Source organism: Rhinoraja longicauda, chromosome 6, assembly GCF_053455715.1.
Source record: "Rhinoraja longicauda isolate Sanriku21f chromosome 6, sRhiLon1.1, whole genome shotgun sequence".
NCBI lineage: Eukaryota > Metazoa > Chordata > Chondrichthyes > Rajiformes > Arhynchobatidae > Rhinoraja > Rhinoraja longicauda.
In genome coordinates this window covers 61,575,256-61,596,090 of record NC_135958.1, presented here as the reverse complement: position 1 = coordinate 61,596,090, position 20,835 = coordinate 61,575,256, and the positions used below count along the sequence as shown (strand labels likewise).

The following is a 20,835-nucleotide window of genomic DNA, read 5'->3' as shown; positions in this document are numbered from 1 at the left end:
AGAGGGGGAACAGGGAAGGGGAGAGGGTGTCGTCACTGAGTGAACCCTGGACTCAAAGCCTCTCCTGCATTGGTGTAGCACCCTCAACCCCCCCCCCTCACTCAATCCCCCTTATCCCCCCCTCCTCCCCCCACAGACCCATTCCATCCCCCCTACCCCACTTGTCCCTCCCCTCCCCCACCCCCACTCTCCTGCCCCCCACTGTCCCCCTTCCCCCCACCCCATTGTTCCCCACACCCCCACTGTCTCCCTTCCCCCCCACCCCATTGTTCCCCACACCCCCTCCCCACCCTCTCCTCCCCCTCCCCCACTCTCCCCGACCCACTCCCCCCATCCCCACTCTCCCCGACCCACTCCCCCCACCCCCATTCTCTCCCCCCCACCCCTACTCTCCCCCTCCTCCCCCCCACTCCTACCCCCACCCTCCCCTCCACCCAGTCGGCCGCCACACCCACTCCCCTCCGTGGAGCCGTTGGCTGCAAAAGGCACTTACCAGTGCACATGCGTTCAACGCTGACTGCCGACGTGCGAGTCTCTGCCGGGGCAGGGCTGGGCGAGAAGCGAGGGGAGAGGGGGAGGGGAGAGGGGAAGGGAGAGGCGAGGTGCGAGGGGGGATGGGACGACTGAGGCCGGGCGGGCGGCCATCTTGTTTTGGCGAGTGAGGAGCAAATGAAGTTGAACGTGGAGCATTGTGACGTCATACGCTGAGGAGTTTCAGGAAATGGGTTAGAAAGTGAATTTTTTAACTTTAAATGTCTGTAGCTTTAAAAATGTAGCTTCAATTTGAATGAGAGTTGTTAGAGATTATGCCCATGATAATGGTGAGTAATGTGGTGCAAAAATTGTGATGCTATGGTGTACCGTTTTGGCTGTGCGAAGCACCAAAGTTATGGTGTGCACAAACACACATACACACGGACAGAGTTTGACAGACAGACACAGACAGACAGACACAGACAGACAGACAGACAGACAGACAGACAGACAGACAGACAGACAGACAGACAGACAGACAGACAGACAGACAGACAGACAGACAGACAGACAGACAGACAGATAACCACCACATAAACCTGATTTTTTTTTCTTTCTGATTTGAGCACCTCATATTCTTTCAAAAGCTTGCTTTGTTTTCAATAATACATTTTCTACTGTTTATACCAGTTTCCACTGTGAGTTTCTCAGATCTTCTCCATGGTTTTCTGTTTTCATTTATGCACTGACCAAAGCTGTGACATTTCCAAAATACCGTATTTAGAAATCATATTTGTTTTTTAAATTAAGTCAAATGAAGAAACCACCTTTGCTCTGTGTTAGTCAGGTTGCAAATTGTGATGAATGACAAATAAGATTAGATTAGTTTAAAATAGTACATATAATTTATCAGTTTGGTATGACCAAGAAAACCAGAACATGGAGGACAAAATGCTGTAAATAGTTGTTGAAGGTATGAGCTTTACTCACCATAAGTACATTTTAGATAAACAAAGACACAACATGACTGGTTTTATTTTGTGTCTGTGATGTAACAGAGCACAATAGAAAAGCTTACTGCCCGCAGAAATATGGTCATTAAATTTATTATTGCTATCAATGGTTGCTAGTTGATATGTCTTTTCATTATGTTTGTTTGCCCAAAAACAACTTAAATGTGATGGCTTCTGACAACAAGAAAGAGTTTCTAAAATAGTACTAAGAATCTGATAAACATTTTTTAAACAAGCATTTACTTTTTTTTCCTCAACAGGGCAGTGATAGTGATTGTGAAGTAGATCAGAACAGACCGAAGACACATTCTTTTGTAAATCACTACATAAGTGATCCTACATATTACAACTCATGGAGACGGCAGCAGAAAGGCATCTCAAGAATTCAAGCCTACAGCTACACAGAGAGTGAATCAGGTGATCTAGCGCCTAGCCACCAACCTGCTACGAATTCAACCAACAACATCCATGTTCCTCAACAGGGCAGCCTCTACCGACCTAAGAGAAGCCTTACGCCCACCCCTCAGCAGCCTTCCAATAGTGGCAGCCAGCCAGGTACCCTGTATCGACCTGCTAGCAGCCTTGCTCCAGGATCTAGAACACCAGTAGCGGGATTTTCTTCTTTTGTTTAAACAGTACAAGAAGATATCCTTTGTTACTTTTGAAGAGTTATTGTGTGGAAGACAATCAGTAAAATGCTGTTTGCAGCCTTGCACAGATTTTATTTGGAGAAATACACACAGTTAAATGGAAACAAACCTTTATATGAGCATTCTGTGTGACGTCCTGCCATGGCCCAAGGAGAAGGAGCTCTCAAGCAATTGCAAATGTAGTGGCGGATCGGACAGTTACCCACAGAACTACTCATGCTTTCCAAATGGGCTTAGATTCTGTTTGGTTGAAAAGTATACGAATCTCATGTGTGGTGATACATGTGAGAGATAAACATAACCTGATGTTCTCATAGACAATTGCCAAGTCAAATAATCCAGTGGCTGTAGTTAATTTCAGTGTGCCCATTTTATATATTTAAAAACTGATAGGTTGGTTTTAGTTGCTATCTTGGCTCTTTGCAACTATTCAGATTGGTGAGTTTTTACTTCATAACTGCTGCATGACTGCTACAATGTGAGTCTCCAACAGCTAGTTATCTGCGCTTTCTAAAACTATAATGTTAATAATTTTATCATTGCTTTTAAAACATTTTCTTTGAACAAATCTTCAGATTTGTATCCGAAGATATGGAGATGTCTGCCTTTTCTTTGTCTGTTAACTTGTGGTTGTAATTCACGAAGACAAGAGTGTTTGCATGAATCACAAGACATTATTGACCATGTGTTGTAATGTCGGTCTTTGTGTTTTTTGAATAGATTTACAAAATGGAAAAAGCGTTCCCTCAAAAATAAGGCCGGACATCTGTCTTGAGGTTTAAAGGCTAAATATCTATGAAATATCCTATCTGTAGAGCGAATGGGTGAAGGTCATCAGGAAATTTCCTTGCATAATAATAACAATTACCAGCATATGGTGTTTTTTCTTTCTAACAGCATAAGTCACAGACACTTGATCTGAGCTTATGGATATCTTTTTTTTCAATTTCTTCTGCCCTTAAACTTTGGGAAATAGTTGCAAATGCAGCATGATTAAATTCAAACCAGTTCACAACAAAACTCTTAAGATGTTAATAAAATCCAAAACTAGTTTAGGCAAACGTATATTAAATCAGTCTCATGCTAAGCCCACTTATTTGTAAGGTGTCACGATGATTTTTGATTGCTCTTGATTTCTTCTGCATAGTTTGTTTGTTCTAGATGAAAAGAATGACATTGTCATGTAGGGCCACTGTACACACTGTAAAGACAGGTAGAGTCACCGAACAGGGGAGCATTACCATTACCATGAAGAACACTTATTCACGTGGAGATATTGCTCTACCATGAACAGGAAAAATGGAATGATGTGGTCGTTATTGTAATCATTGTACCTGTAATTGTAGAAGCCACTGGTGGTGACCATTCTGCATTTCTCAGCAGCCCCCTGCAATTTCAATTCAAAGCAATTAATTCATGAAGGGAAAGGTATTTGAACCTTGGGGTACAACAAAAATTACAACCAACTACACAAAGAACTTTTAAAATATTGATGTGCAGTCAGGTGATCGTTAATTTTTTTTTAATCTATTTTATTTTCTAATTTTTCCACTTCATAGACTTTGTGAAAACATTATACAGTACAGCAACATAGAATGACCATATTGGATAGATTGCATAGTACTTATTTTGTAAGCAGGATTAATGTCACAAAAGCAATTATTAATTTCCCAATCAAAATTGAAGTTGATTTGTAATATCAGTGGAATATATATTATCATTAAATATCAAGAAAATATTCTCTTTTATGGCCTGAGGGTGAGTTGCAGTCTCCAGGTCAGAACACGGTTATTTGTATCAAATTGATGTTTATTATTAAAAAAAACACAGGAAAACAGATTGATGGTTTTAATCTACTCATATGGAAAAGATTTTGATGTGATCCTGGTGCAAAGTAATCTTTTGTTCCATCTGAAGTCAAATCAATAAAACAGAAATGGAGCATATATGGTATAGCTGAATAGCCGAAATGTGTATGAAGGAATCTGAAGAAGGGCCTCGATCCGATATGTCACCCATTCCTTCACTTCAGAGATGCTGGCTGTCCCGCTGAGTTACACTAGCATTTTGTGTCTATCACAGCTGAATAACCGTCCATCTGACTATAGAGTTCTCTACTTTTTATTCCTGTTTTGCAATATTGTATTGTGGAATAGTAATAATAATAATAATAATACAAGACACTGAATTGATACTGGGAAACACCTCTCTATTGCGAAGAGCTCCCAATAGTGCACAAATCTTTACAACACCATACTTCATTCAAAGTCAGCGCCAAAGTTGGTCATTTTACAGAAATGTCAAAAATGTATTTCAGGGATAGTTGAAGTGGAAATGCCAAACTGAAGGTATTTGGAGTAAAGAAGGAAATATTTGCATGTTAAACATCCCAAATTCCTCTGCAGTGAATAAAATACTTTCTAAGTGCAGTTACGGTGGTTATGTGGAAAATTTAGCAGCCAATTTGGACATGGAAGTCGCCCAAAAAAGCTAATGTGATAATGACAGATCAACTGTTTTTAGTAATGTTGACTCAAGAAGAATTATTGACAGGCCCTCAGGAATTCCCTTGCATTTCTTGGATAATAATGTCATGGATTATTTTTACCAGCATCAGTTTAATGTCTCATCCAAAGAATGGTACTTTGAACAAACAGTATAGTTCCTGAACAGGACACTGGAGTCGTTGCATTAGTTCATGGACTGAGGTCAGGGGAATGGGACCCGAACCCGTATCTGTCAAACCTAAAGCTACTAAATCACCCAAGACTGAAAATATTTGAAAAACAATTGTATTTTAATGGAGATGATACAATAATAAATCTGAACAAATGGTGAGACTGGTGAGCCTAGTTATTTAACCAGATTTTACAATACAAATGTTATGCATCCTCAGGATAAATTAATCTAGCACTGCTGCCTCATAGCTCCAGAGATCCAGGTGTGGCCTTGACCTTTGGATAGAATTTGCATGTTGTCCCAATGACCACGTGGAGGTCCTCTGGGTGCTCTGGCTTTCTCTCACCAAGACAGATTGGTTGGTAGATTAATCAACTGGGTTGAAGTTTGTAGGCCATGTTTGTAGTTGGGTGACAGGAGAAATTAGGAGGGGGCAGAGTCGTTGATGGTGATGTTGACATGTGGTTGATGATGGTCACAGACTCAACCGTTTAAATTTCTTGAAAATTATTACCAGACATTTAAAGATTAGAGGAGAGTTTGTTGTTACTTTTATAAAGTTATCAAGATGTTGCAAATGTGATGATTTTGTGAGGATGTCACAACGCATTTAAGTAGAGAAAGATATGGTTGGTCTTAAACACAAACACACACATGTATTCATATATATTTGAGATCATTTTTATTTCATTGTTATCAGAAGAAGTATTTTCAATAAAGAATACATCTTTATCTAGAAAAGACTTGCTCACGGGAAATGGACAACAGTGCAGAATTTAGAAAGATTAAAAGAAATAGGAAAACATAAATTAAGCGGTTATAGTTAGATATTGCTGATCTTATTTTTTTTTTTTAATAATAGATTTGCACAGGAAAGATAACCTGAGAGAAATAAGATATTCTGTAGTTTGAGATGCCAGATAGACTACGTTGGAAAACTGTGAAGCGAGTCCTCAATTAGGACCCAGATTTTCCTTTCAGCAACAGTTTCCTTAGGTTTTCACTGTACCTCGGTACACGTGACAATGAACTAAACTAAACTAAACTAAACATAACTGTCACCCACTGCTTTGAGACTCCCACTTATGGTTATTTGAGATCCTTCTCAGCACTGCATCTACTTCTGGCGAATTGTGGCAGCAAGTAATTTCAACCAACCTGAATGAAGGATGCTCATTAACACAGATACCAAACCATAAAAATTATAACAATTAATTCAAAATAAAATCATGTACAGAAAGAGTTCATGAACTGAGAAACTTGGTATTGTCAAGGAAAGAGAGAAGGGATGAAGAGAAAAATAAAATACGTCAAATAAAAGTGATGTGGTTGAATAATTGCTGATTTTCTCCTGAAATATGTGTTACAATATTTTCAAAGAATACTAAGATTGATAAGTTAATAGTTTTATATTTAATGTATTCCTCTAACACCACCTTCTTAAAAGATAGTTCCATCCACAATTAAAGTACACTAAATATTTGAATGTAAATATTTTCATAAATCAAGAGGATGGACCATAATGACCATTGGCATCCCATAAATCACATATCCCCTGCTTCCTCCTTCCTCTCTCCATCACCAATTTTCCTCAACCTCCATCTCCACACTTCCATGTTATCTAGGCACATAACATTAAAGCAGTATTCATGGAAAATGTCATGTCACATTTAGAGCAACTTCAAGGAGACTTCAATAGTTGCTAACAACTTAGAACGATGTGGGTTATATGATACAATTCGATTTGCCATACAGAATCATTTTATAGAGTAAGATAATTGCAAATATATCTGTTGCCAAGAAGGAAAGATTTGGTGCTAGTATCTTGTCTTACGTTCTTTCTATTAATCCACATATTATCTTGCCACAGGACAGGCCTCAATTTGAATGTTCAAATCTAAACATATGACCTGCTAAATAACATGGAGAAATGATTAATATAGAATTGAATCCATTGATTTATATCACCACCATTCCAGTTATAGTACTTTCTGGAGATGGTGAAAGACTGGAGGTGGCATCTATTGTCATTTCACTAAACCAATTAATTTAAGAAAGTGTTTTGTTTATAAAATATTTTCAACAATATATTACTGAATATGTCGGCTCACGGGACCTTTCTGACGAATATATTCAAAAACCATTTGAAGAATACAATTTATTTTTAAAGTGTTTGGCAGTGGAACCAAGAGAATGGTTGGAATTTACAAATCAAAAATTTACTTTGCTTTGACTTCTATAGAGCCAAATCATCAAAATATTGCCTTTTAATGTGTTTTGTCTTTGCTTTCCCTGTCAAATAAATAACAAATTATATATTGATTATTTAGCTAAATTACGTTCATATCAGGAACTTCAAATGATATTCCAAACTAAGAAGTGGCTTGTATTTACTATTTGTTAAAAGGGTTGGTTAATCAAGAACATCAAGGTTCACCAGATTGATTCCTGGGATGGCAGGACTTTCATATGAAGAAAGACTGGATAGACTCGGCTTGTACTCGCTGGAATTTAGAAGATTGAGGGGGGATCTTATAGAAACTTATAAAATTCTTAAGGGGTCGGACAGGCTAGATGCAGGAAGATTGTTCCTGATGTTGGGGAAGTCCAGAACAAGGGGTCACAGTTTAAGGATAAGGGGGAAGTCTTTTGGGACCGAGATGAGAAAGTTTTTTTTCACACAGAGTGGTGAATCTGTGGAATTCTCTGCCACAGAAGGTAGTTGAGGCCAGTTCATTGGCTATATTTAAGAGGGAGTTAGATGTGGCCCTTGTGGCTAAAGGGATCAGGGGGTATGGAGAGAAGGCAGGTACGGGATACTGAGTTGGATGATCAGCCATGATCATATTGAATGGCGGTGCAGGCTCGAAGGGCCGAATGGCCTACACCTGCACCTATTTTCTATGTTTCTATGTTTCTATCCACTTGCTATTACAATGATTAAAAAACAAAAATGCAGATGCTGGAAATCCAAAAAAACAGAAAATGCTAAAAATAAGCAGCAGGTCAGGACGTATCTGTGGGAAGAGACACAGAGCCAATGTTTCAGATCAAAGACCCTTCATTAGAAAGGTTCTGCCATATGGTTTTCAACTTGAAATGTTAGCTCTGTTTCTCTTTCTACAGATGCAGCTAACCTGCTGTATGTTTCCAGCATTTTCATTTTTATTTTATGCGTTCTGATGAAATTGGGATCTGACAGAACATTTGTTTTAAATCAAAAGACAAAAGGCAGCAGATAGCAAGGTGAGCTGGCCACTTAATTCCAATAAAAAATCAAAAGGAAAATGTTCTCACTCTTCCAATGACTTTGTAGAAGTTAATACTGACAATTCCACACTTTAATTGTTAAGGAAGGATTATTAACTTTTTACATTTTATTGTGGAAGATATCCTTAACTTGCATTTATTACATGAATTGTTGATTTGATAGAATGATACTGAAGGGATACTGAACAGAATGGCAGTCATATCTGCTTGCTGCCCATTATTGCTGCTGCTGAGGCTCAGACCATTTTGAAGGCTGGGGTTTGTTGCATCTGCTAACAGTTACCAATCCAAAAAAAAAGACACAACATGCTGCAGTAACTCAGCGGGTCAGGCAGTATCTCTAGAGCACATGGATAGAATATGTTTTGGGTCAAGACCATTATTCAGATCTGAATCAGGGTCCCGACCCGAAACATTGCCTATCCATGTTCTGCAGATGCTGCCTGGCGCACTGAGTTACCCCAGCACTTTTTGTCTTTTTTTGTAAACCACCATCTGCAGTTCCTTGTGCCGACATTTTCCCAAAGCAATCTTCTCTTGTCCCAACAAGCATGACAGGTTTCAAGTGATTTTATAAAATGCCCTCCAGCAGTAACAATTTAGCCAACTTTATTGTGCTCACTCCATTTGTACATTAAAATATCTGTTGTCCCCCTATGAATCTTGTGAAACATTTCGTTTCCCTGCATGAAATGAACAGACAGTTTAGCCATTGTAGAAAGTCTGGTGCCTAGATGACACTAAGTGAAAAAGAGGAATACAGGAGGTCAACCAAAACTATTTTCAGTCCACCACTGCTGTATTACATTTAAAAATTATCCCCTCAATATACTTTAGAAATTGTTCATTCTTCTGCACATGGCATGCATCAAAATTCCTTGCAATGATTATTCTCCCACCTTGTAGTTACAATTATTGCAAAAAATAACAGAGGTATTTATCTCTCACCTTTATTCTCTTGTCTTCAGTCTTACTTGAAGGATGAGAAAGCTTATTTTTCTCTGGCTATCCATTATAGAATCTGATTATTTTAAAATTGCTGGAATCAAATGATGGCCAAATGGAAATGCCCAACTGCAAACATTAGTCACTCCCCTTTTTGGCAATATTTGTGAGCTTTGTACAAAAATAGTGTTTCTATATATTTTCTTAAATTTTCTTAAATAATATTATTGTTTTTAATCTGATGTAATTTAAAATCATGAAAAAAATACATTATTGTGAGGTAGCAAAAGTCTTCACACTTCAATCTTTTGTTTGTGCAATGAATGACAGATATGTCTTTATGGTAAGTTCAAACTGAGGCGATGTACTTCTAGATAGTATCTGACCTATCACCCTGTAGGAGGACTGTATGAAGAAAAATGCTTCATTGTTTTGCATATGTTTACATTCTATTTTGCCAATGAGTCCATATCTCTGAACTGGTTGTATGGTCAGTCTTGCCATTTACAAACTGTGATATTTTCTTGTGGTTGATGGAAAATCTGCTTTCCAATGAAAACTTAAAAGTCGCTGTATTCTTTTCAATTATGGGTTAGATTTGTGAATTTTATGTTATATTTGCTTTTGTGAACCGGTATGTTTGTACTATTCTTTTAACAGGTTAAGCTATTTATTGTTAATGTTTTGCCGAATTTATTCTGTCTGCAACAATATAATAGTTTGTAAGAGTGTTTCACTGTACACAGTACTTTACTGTTATGTGATTTTTTTTCCCGTTATGCTTTTGTTCATGATGTTTGAATACATTAGTTTTATCTTTGTTTCCTCTTTTCCTGATTTTATTGCGAATTTCATATCAATGGAAACAAGCATTCGAAACACTCAGTACTTTTTACATTCATCAAATATACAACAATAGATAATTAAGATATATTTTAAGCCTTCAATTTTAAATGTGCCTTTGTGAAATGTTATATATTAATATTAATTGTTCTGGTATTACAAGAAAAACAAAAAATGCTGGAATAACTCAACGAGTCAGGCAGCATCTCTGGAGAATATGGATAGGTGGTGTTTCATATTGGGACACTTCTTCAGACTAATTGTAGGGAGAGGGAAAGAAAGTTGGAAGAGAGGAGGGGCAGGACAAAGCTTGTCAGGTAATAGGTGAATACAGGCAAGGGGGAAGTTTGATAGGCAGATAGTTGGACAAGGGCCAGAGATGAAAAACAGTAGGTGTGAGATAGAAGGATTGAAGAGTTGCAAATTGTAAAACCAAAGGAAGGAAAGGGTGAGGAGATGGAGGTTGTGGGGGAGAAAGAGGAGGGGGAGGAGAGGGTTACCTAAAATTGGAGAATTCAATGTTCATACCCTTGGATTATAAGCTACCCAAGCAGAATATGGGTGGATAAATGGAACAGCATTTCATCAATTATTATTATTTTGAGAAAGCAATGCGGATAGAAAGAGCACATTTCGTGACATGGTAGAAAGTATCATGCTAACTTCTACATTTTCAATGAGGCCCAAAAGGAATCAATTATTCTTATGTTGACATTCTTTATAATTTTGTACAAATACAAACCCAGTTCACAAATGGGCAAAGGGTTTCTGAAAAATGTATTTTTATTTCCATCTGTGACTTGAAGCATAAAAAGGGTTAGATGGCTTTTCTCTCACAAATAGAAAATATATGTTGCAGAGATTGGGGAAATTATGTCATTGAATGAAAACAATGTACAAAATCAAAACATTATGCAGTAGGAATTCATAGAGGTAGCATCAAATATATATATCTAAGCTAAGAATGCATGGCCCAGAATTATTCAGCATCCAAAAATGTGCATTAAAGAGGCGCAACATGTCACATGGGGCACTAATGCAACATGCGCACAATAATTGTTAATCCTAGGTTATGTGAGTGATTTTGCAAAAAATTGCTGAAGTTACAATGTTATAGATGAAATGCAAATTTACCGTTCTAATCCCCTACCATTGGAGGAGTTCTTAAAAACCACAGATATCAGTGGGACAATCTCAGGCAGCAGTGTCCTCGTGTTGGGGAGGTTATTGGAACAATTGTAATGCATCTTGCTGTTTTTGGAATTGTTGTAATCCCTGCCCCTGTTGGAAACATAAACAATCTTAACTGAGAGATGAACAACTTCAGGACCATCCTTCACTTCACTGTTGGACTCCCGGATTGCAGCTCATGCATGGACTGACCCATTAATTTACACGGAGCAGGCGATCACCCAGCTTTGGGGTCAGGGCCTGCCCCTGCATTCGAAGACCACAGTTCACAAAACATATATTCATTTTACAACTTCACAAAAGTAACATCAATCATGCTATACATTGTCCAAGCGGCCAGCCACCCTGCTTGAGCATGTCATGCAAGTGGAGGTCTGGACAATACTACTTAAGTATATAATGTGCATTGAGTTCCCAGTCATTTTCACTGATTGGTTTTATGGTTTTAAGAAATGATTTTGTAATGCAGGAAAATTATCCTTCATGCATTCAGAGTTTTGAGTCTGATTTCTTGGTCCACTGTAGACAGTAGACAATAGACAATAGGTGCAGGAGTATGCCATTCGGCCCTTCGAGCCAGCACCGCCATTCATTGTGATCATGGCTGATCATTCTCAATCAGTACCCCGTTCCTGCCTTCTCCCCATACCCCCTGACTCTGCTATCCTTAAGAGCTCTATCTAGCTCTCTCTTGAATGCATTCAGAGAATTGGCCTCTACTGCCTTATGAGGCAGAGAATTCCACAGATTTACAACTCTCTGACTGAAAAAGTTTTTCCTCATCTCTGTTCTAAATGGCCTACCCCTTATTCTTAAACTGTGGCCCCTGTTCTGGACTCCCCCAACATTGGGAACATGTTTCCTGCCTCTAACGTGTCCAACCCCTTAATAATCTTATATGTTTTGATAAGATCCCCTCTCATCCTTCTAAAGTCCAGTGTATACAAGCCTCGTCGCTCCAGTCTTTCAACATATAGTAGTTTGGTTTCATGCTCCACTTAATGGATCCTGATATATTTGAATTAAACCTCTGGCAAAATCTATTCTTTAAATACAGTCTATTCTTACCAGTTCTCTTAATAAAAATAAACTTAAACAATAAGAAAATAACAAAGATTTTGTGAAATAGATAATCTGCTTAAGTCTACAACGTGGTGATTTTGGTTCAAATCCAAGCCATTTTACTTAGAGATAAAGATGATATTTTACTTATTAGAACATTCTATCCATGCAGCATTTACAGAATTTTATTTCTACATCAAGTAGGATTGTCTTATTTTCAGGAGTTAAATGTACAGAATAAACAACTGCATTTGTTCCATAACAGACTGCTTCATTTAGAAGATTTAAAATTGCCTCCAAATTCAAATTAAAAGAATAAAATAGTGTTCAGAAATATTTGTGGTATGTCATACAATATTTGCCTTGTTCAGAGCTAGTAGCAAATGATGTAACAAAGTTCTGGAGGAATGTAACTAGCTTGGTTAGATATCTTTGTCAGTGTGGATGAGCCTGTTTCCATGCTGTATGACTCTTTGACTTTAACTTCTTGCTGAGTGCAGTTACACAGAAATTGGTAACCTGATCAAGCATCAAGAGTATTTAATTGTCAAATGTGCTGTGACCAAAACAATGAACCTCTTACTTCCTGCATTAAATACAGCAACACCACAAATGAATTATCATTTATTCTATGTTTTGCATGATTATTATTAATGTCTGAGTTTTGATATCAAAAAAGGAGTAAACTGTTGAGTCACAGAGTATATATGTACACTCATTCAATCCTGTCTATATCTCATTCAACAAGGACATGGAAGTATCACGAGTTTTCCAATTTACAATGTTGAGCCCAATTGTGAAGACCCTACAATTTACCACCATCATGACTAAAGATGATCAAATCAATGGTTTAGCTGATAAATTTGTTGAACTACTTAAGTCACTTTTTAACTTCTTCATTACTTCTCTGCTCAACTTGCTGCAGATCTATGTACAAAACTTTTTGCAATAACATTTCTTTTAAAGTAATCCTGACAGTCATTGAGTTTGTGAGAAAAAAGTAGCCATGACTTACATACACATTTTTGTCATTTGTCAAATGAAAACATCTTTATTTCATTTAGTTCTCCTGCTCAAAAAGAAATGTCTCCCATTGTTGTATAAATGGTAACTGATTAGTAACAAAGAGAGCACATTATTTATACTGAACCAATGTCAATGAATGATGAACAAGCCTTCACCCAGAGTTGTGAATTTGTGGAATTCCCTGCCATAGAGGGCAGTGGAGGCCAAATCACTGGATGGATTTAAGAGAGAGTTAGATAGAGCTCTAGGGGCTAGTGGAATCAAGGGATATGGGGAGAAGGCAGGCACGGGTTATTGATTGTGGACGATCAGCCATGATCACAATTAATGGCTGTGCTGGCTAGAAGGGCCGAATGGCCTCATCCTGCACCTATTTTCTATGTTTCTATGTTTTACCACCCTCCCTTAATCAGCATCACCACCACTTGTATCATTCAGCCTCTCTTAGTCTCCACACAATCCTGGATATTCCCTTTGTTAGTAATAGTCATAGAGCATGGAAACAGGCCCTTTGGCCCAACTTGTCAAGACCGACCAACATGCTCCTTCTACACTAGTCCCAGCTGCCGGCGTTTGGCCCATATCCTTCTAAATCTATCCTATCCATGTACCTGGCCAAATGTCTTTTAAACATTGTGATAGTACCTGCCACCAACCTTTATGTGAAACAGTTGCCCCTCAGGTTCCTTTTAAATCTCCTCCACGCCCTTAAACGTATGTCCTCTGGGCATTTAATTGATCTATTCCTCTCATGATCTTATACACTGCTATAACATCACCCCTCATTAGTTTCAGTTTCAGTTCAGTTTATTGCCACGTGTACCGAGGTACAGTGAAAAGTTTTTGTTGCGTGCTAACCAGTCAGCAGAAGGACAATACATGACTACAATTGATCCATTTACAGTGTTTAGGTACACGATAAAGGAATAACATTTAGTGCAAGATAAAGCTAGCAAACTCCGATCAAGGATAGTCCGAGGGTCATCTAAGAGGTAGATAGTAGTTTAGCACTGCTCTCTGGTTGTGGTAGGATGATTCAGTTGCTTGATAACAGCTTGGAAGAAACTGCACCCAAATCTGGCAGTGTGCGTTTTCACACTTCTATACCTTTTGCCTGAAGGGAGAGGGAGTGGCCTGGGTGCGACTCGTCCTTCATATGCTACTGGTTTTGCCGAGACAGCGAGAGCTATAAATGGAGTCAATAGAAGGGAGATTAGTTTATGTGATGGTCTGAGCTGTGCCAATTGTCGCTGCAATTTCTTGCGGTCTTGGATGGAGCTATTCCCAAACCAAGCCGTGATTAATCCAATAAAATGCTTTCTATGTTGCATCTGTCGAAGTTGGTGAGAGTTGTAGGGGACATGCCAAACTTCCTAAGCCATCTGAGGAAGTAGAGGTGTTGGTGTGCTTTCTTGGTCGTTGCTTTGATATGGGTGGTCCAGGAGAAGTTGTTGGTGATATTGACTCCAAGGAATTTGAGGTTTTCAACCATCTCTATTTCAGCACCGTCAATGCAAACTGGGGTATGTGTACCGCTTCGCTTCCTGAAGTTGATTACTATCTCCTTTGTCTTGCTGACATTGAGAAAAAAGTTGTTGTCTCGTCACCAGGACACGAGGTTCAAAATCTCCTTCCTGCACTCAGTCTCATCATTATTTGATATCCGACACACAATGGTGGTGTCACCTGCGAAGTTGAAAATTCATCCCAAGGAATAAAGCCCTAGCCTGCTCAACCCCTCCCTTTAACTCAAGCCCTCGAGTCCTGGCAACATCCTCGTAAATCTTCTCTGCACCATTTCCAGTTTAGCAACATCTTTCCTCCAACAGGTTGAACAAAATTCAACACAATACTCCCAATGTGGCCTCACCAGTGTCTTGTGCAACAGTAACATAACCTGCCAACTTCTCTACTCAGTACGTTGACTAATGAAGCCATTGTGCCTCATGCCTTCTTGACCGCCCTATCTACCTGTGACACCACTTTTAGGGTACTATGTACCAGCACTCCACGATCCCTCTGCTCTGCAACATTCCAGAGACCCCTACCATTCACTGTGTAGGTCCTGCCCTGGTAAGACTTCCCAAAATGCAACACCTCGCACTCATCTGTATTAAACTCCATTAACCATTCCTCAGCTCATCTGCCCAAACAATTAAGATCCTGCTGCCATCTTCGCTATCTACAATGTCACCTACTTCTATGTCATCTGCAAACATGTTAATCATGCCTTGTACATTCTCATCCATTTTCTCCGCACATTCCTCCTGTCTTTATAACTTAAAACATTTTTGATTTCTAACTTTACTAGCTCTGCTGAAAGGTCGTCAAACTGAAGTATTAATTCTGTTTCTCTCATCGCAGATTCCTGTTCATATTTCAGATATTCAGCATCTACATTTTTTAAACTTTTCTGTTGGATGTCCAATTGTTTCTTTTCACCACTTTGACACAGTAAAAGATTATTCCTTCCAAACATTCGTGAGATGTGGAGAGAAAAAAACAAAGTTAATGTTTCATTGACCTGACCTACTTAGCTTGCATTTTCTGCTCTATTTTTTTTTAACAGATTTGAACTACAGTTTATTGCTTTTGACCTATCAAAAATAACAGTATGGAATGATGCAATGTCAGTGACAGAGAAACCAGGACAATGGAATGGTGTTTGTGAGGAATGGAAAGGAAGAGGAATAATCCTTCCAGGAAATAGAATGGGAGGAAGTATGGTGGTCTTGTGGTTAAAAACCCAGCAAGGAAAGTGTTAAATGTATCTATTAATAGATGTCAATCACTGGACTACTCCTGGAAAATGAGACAAAATTGAAGTGAGGGACAGATGGACTGAAGGTAAGGAAATGACAGAAAATGGCATCAAGCTTGATGATATAACAACATAACATAACATAACAAAACTTTATTGTCACTCGGCACAACACCGAATGATATGTTGCTGATCAGGATGCAATCTGGCAAGCACCACTAATACTGTTATCCCTGTACTAATTACAGAGATAGCCTCAGACAGGAACAGAGATGTATATGCCCACAATGAGACAGGCGTAAAAGGGGCACGGATCCTCATTCAAACACCTTTCATTTGGAGAAAGTGAACCACTTAAGCTAGTTTTGTGGCGGCTTCCAAAGGTTAGGCCACTAATTGAACCCCTCGGCACTGTGATGGACAGGTCCTGGGACGGCCCAGGCTACAGGGTTTACATACAGGGATTTTTGGCGCGAGGCTTCAGGGTGGTTTTGAGTCAATTAAACAACCCTTGCGGAATTCACCTGGCTCCTCTCCTTATTCCGGGTTCGTACACTCACCCGCTACAGTTTAGTTAAAGAAAGCTGGTGGTGGGTGGATGGTGTGACATTTGTTCAAAGAAAGGGTCCTCGATTATGCTGTCAGGAAATGTCAGTAAAGTTTAGTTTAGAGGTACAGCACAGATGCAGACTGTTGGGCCCACCGGATCCACACCGACCATCAATTATCCATTCAATTCGAAGATAGACACAACATGCTGGAGTAACTCAGCGGGATAGACAGCATCTCTGGAGAGAAATAATGGGTGACGTTATGGTGAGTCCGAAAACTTGTTGGTTGTAGAAGAAGTTTATTGCAGCCGCAATATTCGAATACAGACTTAAACAACAAGGTAAAGGACAACCATCAAAAACTTACTGTCTTCTTCGAAGACTTCGCCGAATGAACATTTCGGGCGCCAAAAGCGCACATGACCACGCTGGCCAATCAGCGATGTCGCTCTCTGGACCAATCCCCATGGTCGCGTTCACACGTGACCTCGCTGGCCAATCTGAGGGTTCGACGACCCGGACCATTCTCTATGGTCGCTACATGACCCCCCCCAGAACCCGAGGTACGGAACCTAGCAGGGAGCCGGATTTCGCGACCATAACGAGTACGGAGAGGGGCAGCCTGAACCACAGGAGCCGGGGGTTCCGGACTTGGAGGAACTGCCGGAACGGGGGGTCCTGGAGGAACTGCCGGAACGGGGGGTCCTAGAGGAACTGCCGGAACGGGGGGTCCTGGACTGAGCGGAACTAACGGAGGTCGGCCTCTCCTAGGGGTTTGGCCGACCAGGACTGGTTGATCCGGATCCAAATGTGCAGGTTTGAGCCGGGACACCGAGACGAGCTCACTCTTGCCGCACATGTCTAAGGTGAAGGTAGCCGTTCCCTTACGCAAAACCCGGAACGGCCCTTGATAGACCCTCTGCAACGGGGCGCGATGGGAATCTTTTCGCAGAAACACAAACTCACAGTCCTTCAGGGAAGGCGGTTCATGTACCATGGGACACCCATGACGTGAAGTCGGAACTGGAGCCAGGGAACCCACCCGTGCCCGGAGAGATGCTAAAACTGATGGGACTGTAGGCAGCTGGTCTGAAGGGTCCGGAAACAAATCTCCGGGTACTCGAAGTGTCGAGCCATATACTAGCTCCGCGGACGACACACCGAGATCTAGCTTAGGAGCAGTCCGGATGCCCAGAAGAACCCAGGGGAGCTGGTCTACCCAGTCCGGGCCTTCAAGCCTTGCACTGAGGGACGCCTTAAGTTGACGGTGGAACCTTTCTACAAGTCCATTTGCCTGGGGGTGATATGCAGTAGTGGGTTGTAACTTGGAACCGTACAGTTCTGCGAGCGCGGCCCAGAGGGACGAAGTGAACTGCGGCCCCCTGTCAGTGGTAATAACTGCCGGGACCCCGAAACGAGCTACCCAATGGAGGGCCAAAGTCCTGGCACAAGACGCTGACGAAATATCAGACAATGGGAAAGCCTCTGGCCACCGGGTGAACCGATCCACCACCGTGAGGAGGTGTGTGTAGCCCCGGGAGGAAGGCAAAGGCCCGACTAAATCCACGTGGATGTAGAAAAAACGAACTGCTGGGACCTCGAACTCCTGTACGGGGGGCTGGACATGGCGCTGGACTTTAGCGGTCTGACAGGGAACGCAGGAACGCGCCCAACCCGCTACCTGTTTCCGTAGGCCATGCCAGACAAACCGAGCTGCTACCAAAGCAGAGGTGGAGCGGATGGACGGGTGCGCCAGCCCGTGAATGGCATCAAAAACCCGGCGCTGAAGGGAGGGCAGTACTACCGGCCTGGGACGGGGAAGAGAAACATCACACCAGACTTTCGTGCCTTCCGACCCGCAGGCTACCTGAGCCAACTTCAATCCCGAAGTGGTGGACTGGTATGCCGAAGCGGTATCCGCTAGAAGCTGTGCCTCCGCAAGCTCCTGGGGATCCACCTCGCAGTCCACCGCCGAAATAGGGGGAAAAGCAGGTCTAGACAGGGCGTCAGCAACGGCATTAAGCTTACCCGCGACATGACGGACATCGGTGGTAAATTCGGAGATAGCAGTCAGGTGCCGCTGCTGGCGGGCCGACCATGGGTCAGACAATTTGAAAAATGCAAATGTTAATGGTTTGTGGTCCGTAAAGGCCACAAATGGGCGGCCCTCAAGGAAATACCTGAAATGACGAACAGCTAAATAGAGGGCCAGAAGCTCTCGGTCAAATGCGCTATACTTCAGCTCAGCCGAATTTAGTTGCCGGCTGAAAAACGCCAAGGGCTGCCAACGGCCACCGACCTGCTGCTCCAAGACCCCGCCCACCGCCACGTCAGAGGCGTCAACCGTCAGGGCCGTGGGGGCGGAGGGGCTCGGGTGGACCAACATGGTGGCGTCTGCTAATGCTGCCTTAGCTGCTGTAAAAGCCGACTCTGCGGCCGGGGACCATATCACCTGTACCGGTTTTCCCGCAAGGCACTGGAAGAGCGGGCGCATGACCCGCGCAGCTGCCGGAACGAACCTATGGTAGAAGTTAACCATGCCTACGAACTCTTGTAGTCCTTTTACTGTGGTGGGCCTGGGAAATGCCCGGATAGCCTCCACCTTCTCGGGCAAAGGGGAGGCGCCGGCAGGGGTAATTCTGTGCCCTAGAAAATCAAGAGAAGGAAGGCCGAATTGACACTTGGAGGGTTGGATAATGAGCCCGTGGTCTTGGAGCCGCTGGAACACAGTCCGCAAGTGGACCTGGTGTTCCTGCACTGAGGGACTGGCGACCAGGATGTCGTCTAAGTAAATAAACAAAAAGGGTAAGCCCCGACCCACACGGTCCATCAGTCGTTGGAAAGCCTGTGCCGCGTTCTTTAAACCGAAAGGCATACGCAACCATTCAAACAACCCGAACGGAGTAATCGTGGCGGTTTTCTGTATGTCCTCCGGACGCACCGGAATCTGGTGGTATCCTCGCACCAAATCGATTTTGGAGAACACCACCGCTCCTTCCAGCCCAGACGAAAAGTCCTGTAGGTGCGGTATGGGGTAGCGATCAGCCGTGGTGACAGCATTGAGACGCCGATAATCGCCACATGGTCTCCACCCCCCAGATGCCTTGGAGACCATATGTAACGGCGAGGCCCACGGGCTGTCGGACTGACGGACAATTCCCATTTCCTCCATCTTCCTAAATTCCGCCCGTGCCACCACCAGTTTGTCTGGCGGTAGTCTCCTGGCCCGAGCGAAAACGGGAGGGCCCTCGGTGCGGATGTGATGGACCACGCCGTGCTTGGCCGAAGGCGTGTCAAAACGTTGGATGAGCAGCTCTGGAAACTCCGCCAGGATCTCAGCATACGAGTCAGGGGCCGCGACGACGGCCTGGACAGTAGGGCTGGGCGGGGAGGCGATTGTCGGAGCGACAGGCTCCTTGCCGGCGGAGGGTCGGAGGTCGTTACCGCGGACATCAGGGACCAGTGAAAAAGCCCAGAGAAAATCTGCGCCCAGGATCGCTTGTCTGACGTCTGCTATGATGAATGGCCATTCGTACGTGCGGAGGTCTAACACAAGGGACATCTTCCGTATCCCGAAAGTGCGAATGGGGCTGCCATTAACCTGTCTTACCCGTTCTGGTTTCGAGGTCGGTCGGCGGCACTATACTGACGATGGCTCCCGTGTCCACCAAAAATTCTGTGTCCGTGAATCGATCGTGGACGTAGAGGCGTCGGTTCTGGCCAATCGTAACTGCCCCTATGTACGATCGGCCGAGGCATTTCCCGCGAAGGTACAAGGTGAGCGGCAGTTGCGGGATTTGCTACCCCATTGTAGGTGATAATAGCACCAGCCGCGCTTGTGCGGATCTTTTTGGCGGGCTTTCGGAGAACTGGCGGGAGACGCGGCGCCATCTTGATGTCGCTGTGGCGTGGTCACTGATGTCGAGACCTTGTTGATCGAACCGCTTGCCTTGTTTTTAGCCGCTATGAGCGCGTCCGCTTTCGTTGCATATGCTTCAGGGTCCTTAAAAGAACAATCCGTGAGCAGCAGTCGGACATCCTCAGGAAGCTTCTCTCGGAATGCCTGTTCGAACATAAGGCAATCCGTATGCTCACCGGCTAGCATCATCATTTCGGCCATGAGAACGGATGGCCGTCGATCTCCGAGGTCCGGTAGGTGCAGAAGTCTTGCAGCGCAATCATGCCTATTAAACCCGAAGGTTCGCAGTAACACTTTCTTCATGGCCTCGTACTTGTTTTCCGCAGGCGGATTAACGATGAACCGCATCACGCGTGTGGTCGTCTCCGGTGATAGAGCGCTGACGAGGTAGTAGTACATCGTTGAGTCGTCCGATATCTTCTTAATATGAAATTGAGCTTCGGTGTGGACA

General features: G+C 42.5%; 1 protein-coding gene across 4 annotated transcripts in view; it reads left to right on the top strand.

Annotated features, from left to right (window-relative positions):
- sdk2b (sidekick cell adhesion molecule 2b) overlaps positions 1–9,684 on the top strand; it is a 599,240-nt gene extending 589,556 nt beyond the window's left edge. For all 4 annotated transcript variants that reach the window (XM_078401132.1, XM_078401131.1, XM_078401133.1 and 1 more), the window contains one exon: positions 1,748–9,684. In XM_078401132.1, coding sequence (XP_078257258.1) covers positions 1,748–2,119 — 372 coding nt within the window. In that variant the 3' untranslated portion in view covers positions 2,120–9,684. The remainder of the gene's footprint in view (positions 1–1,747) is intronic.
- The last annotated feature ends 11,151 nt before the right edge of the window (positions 9,685–20,835 follow it).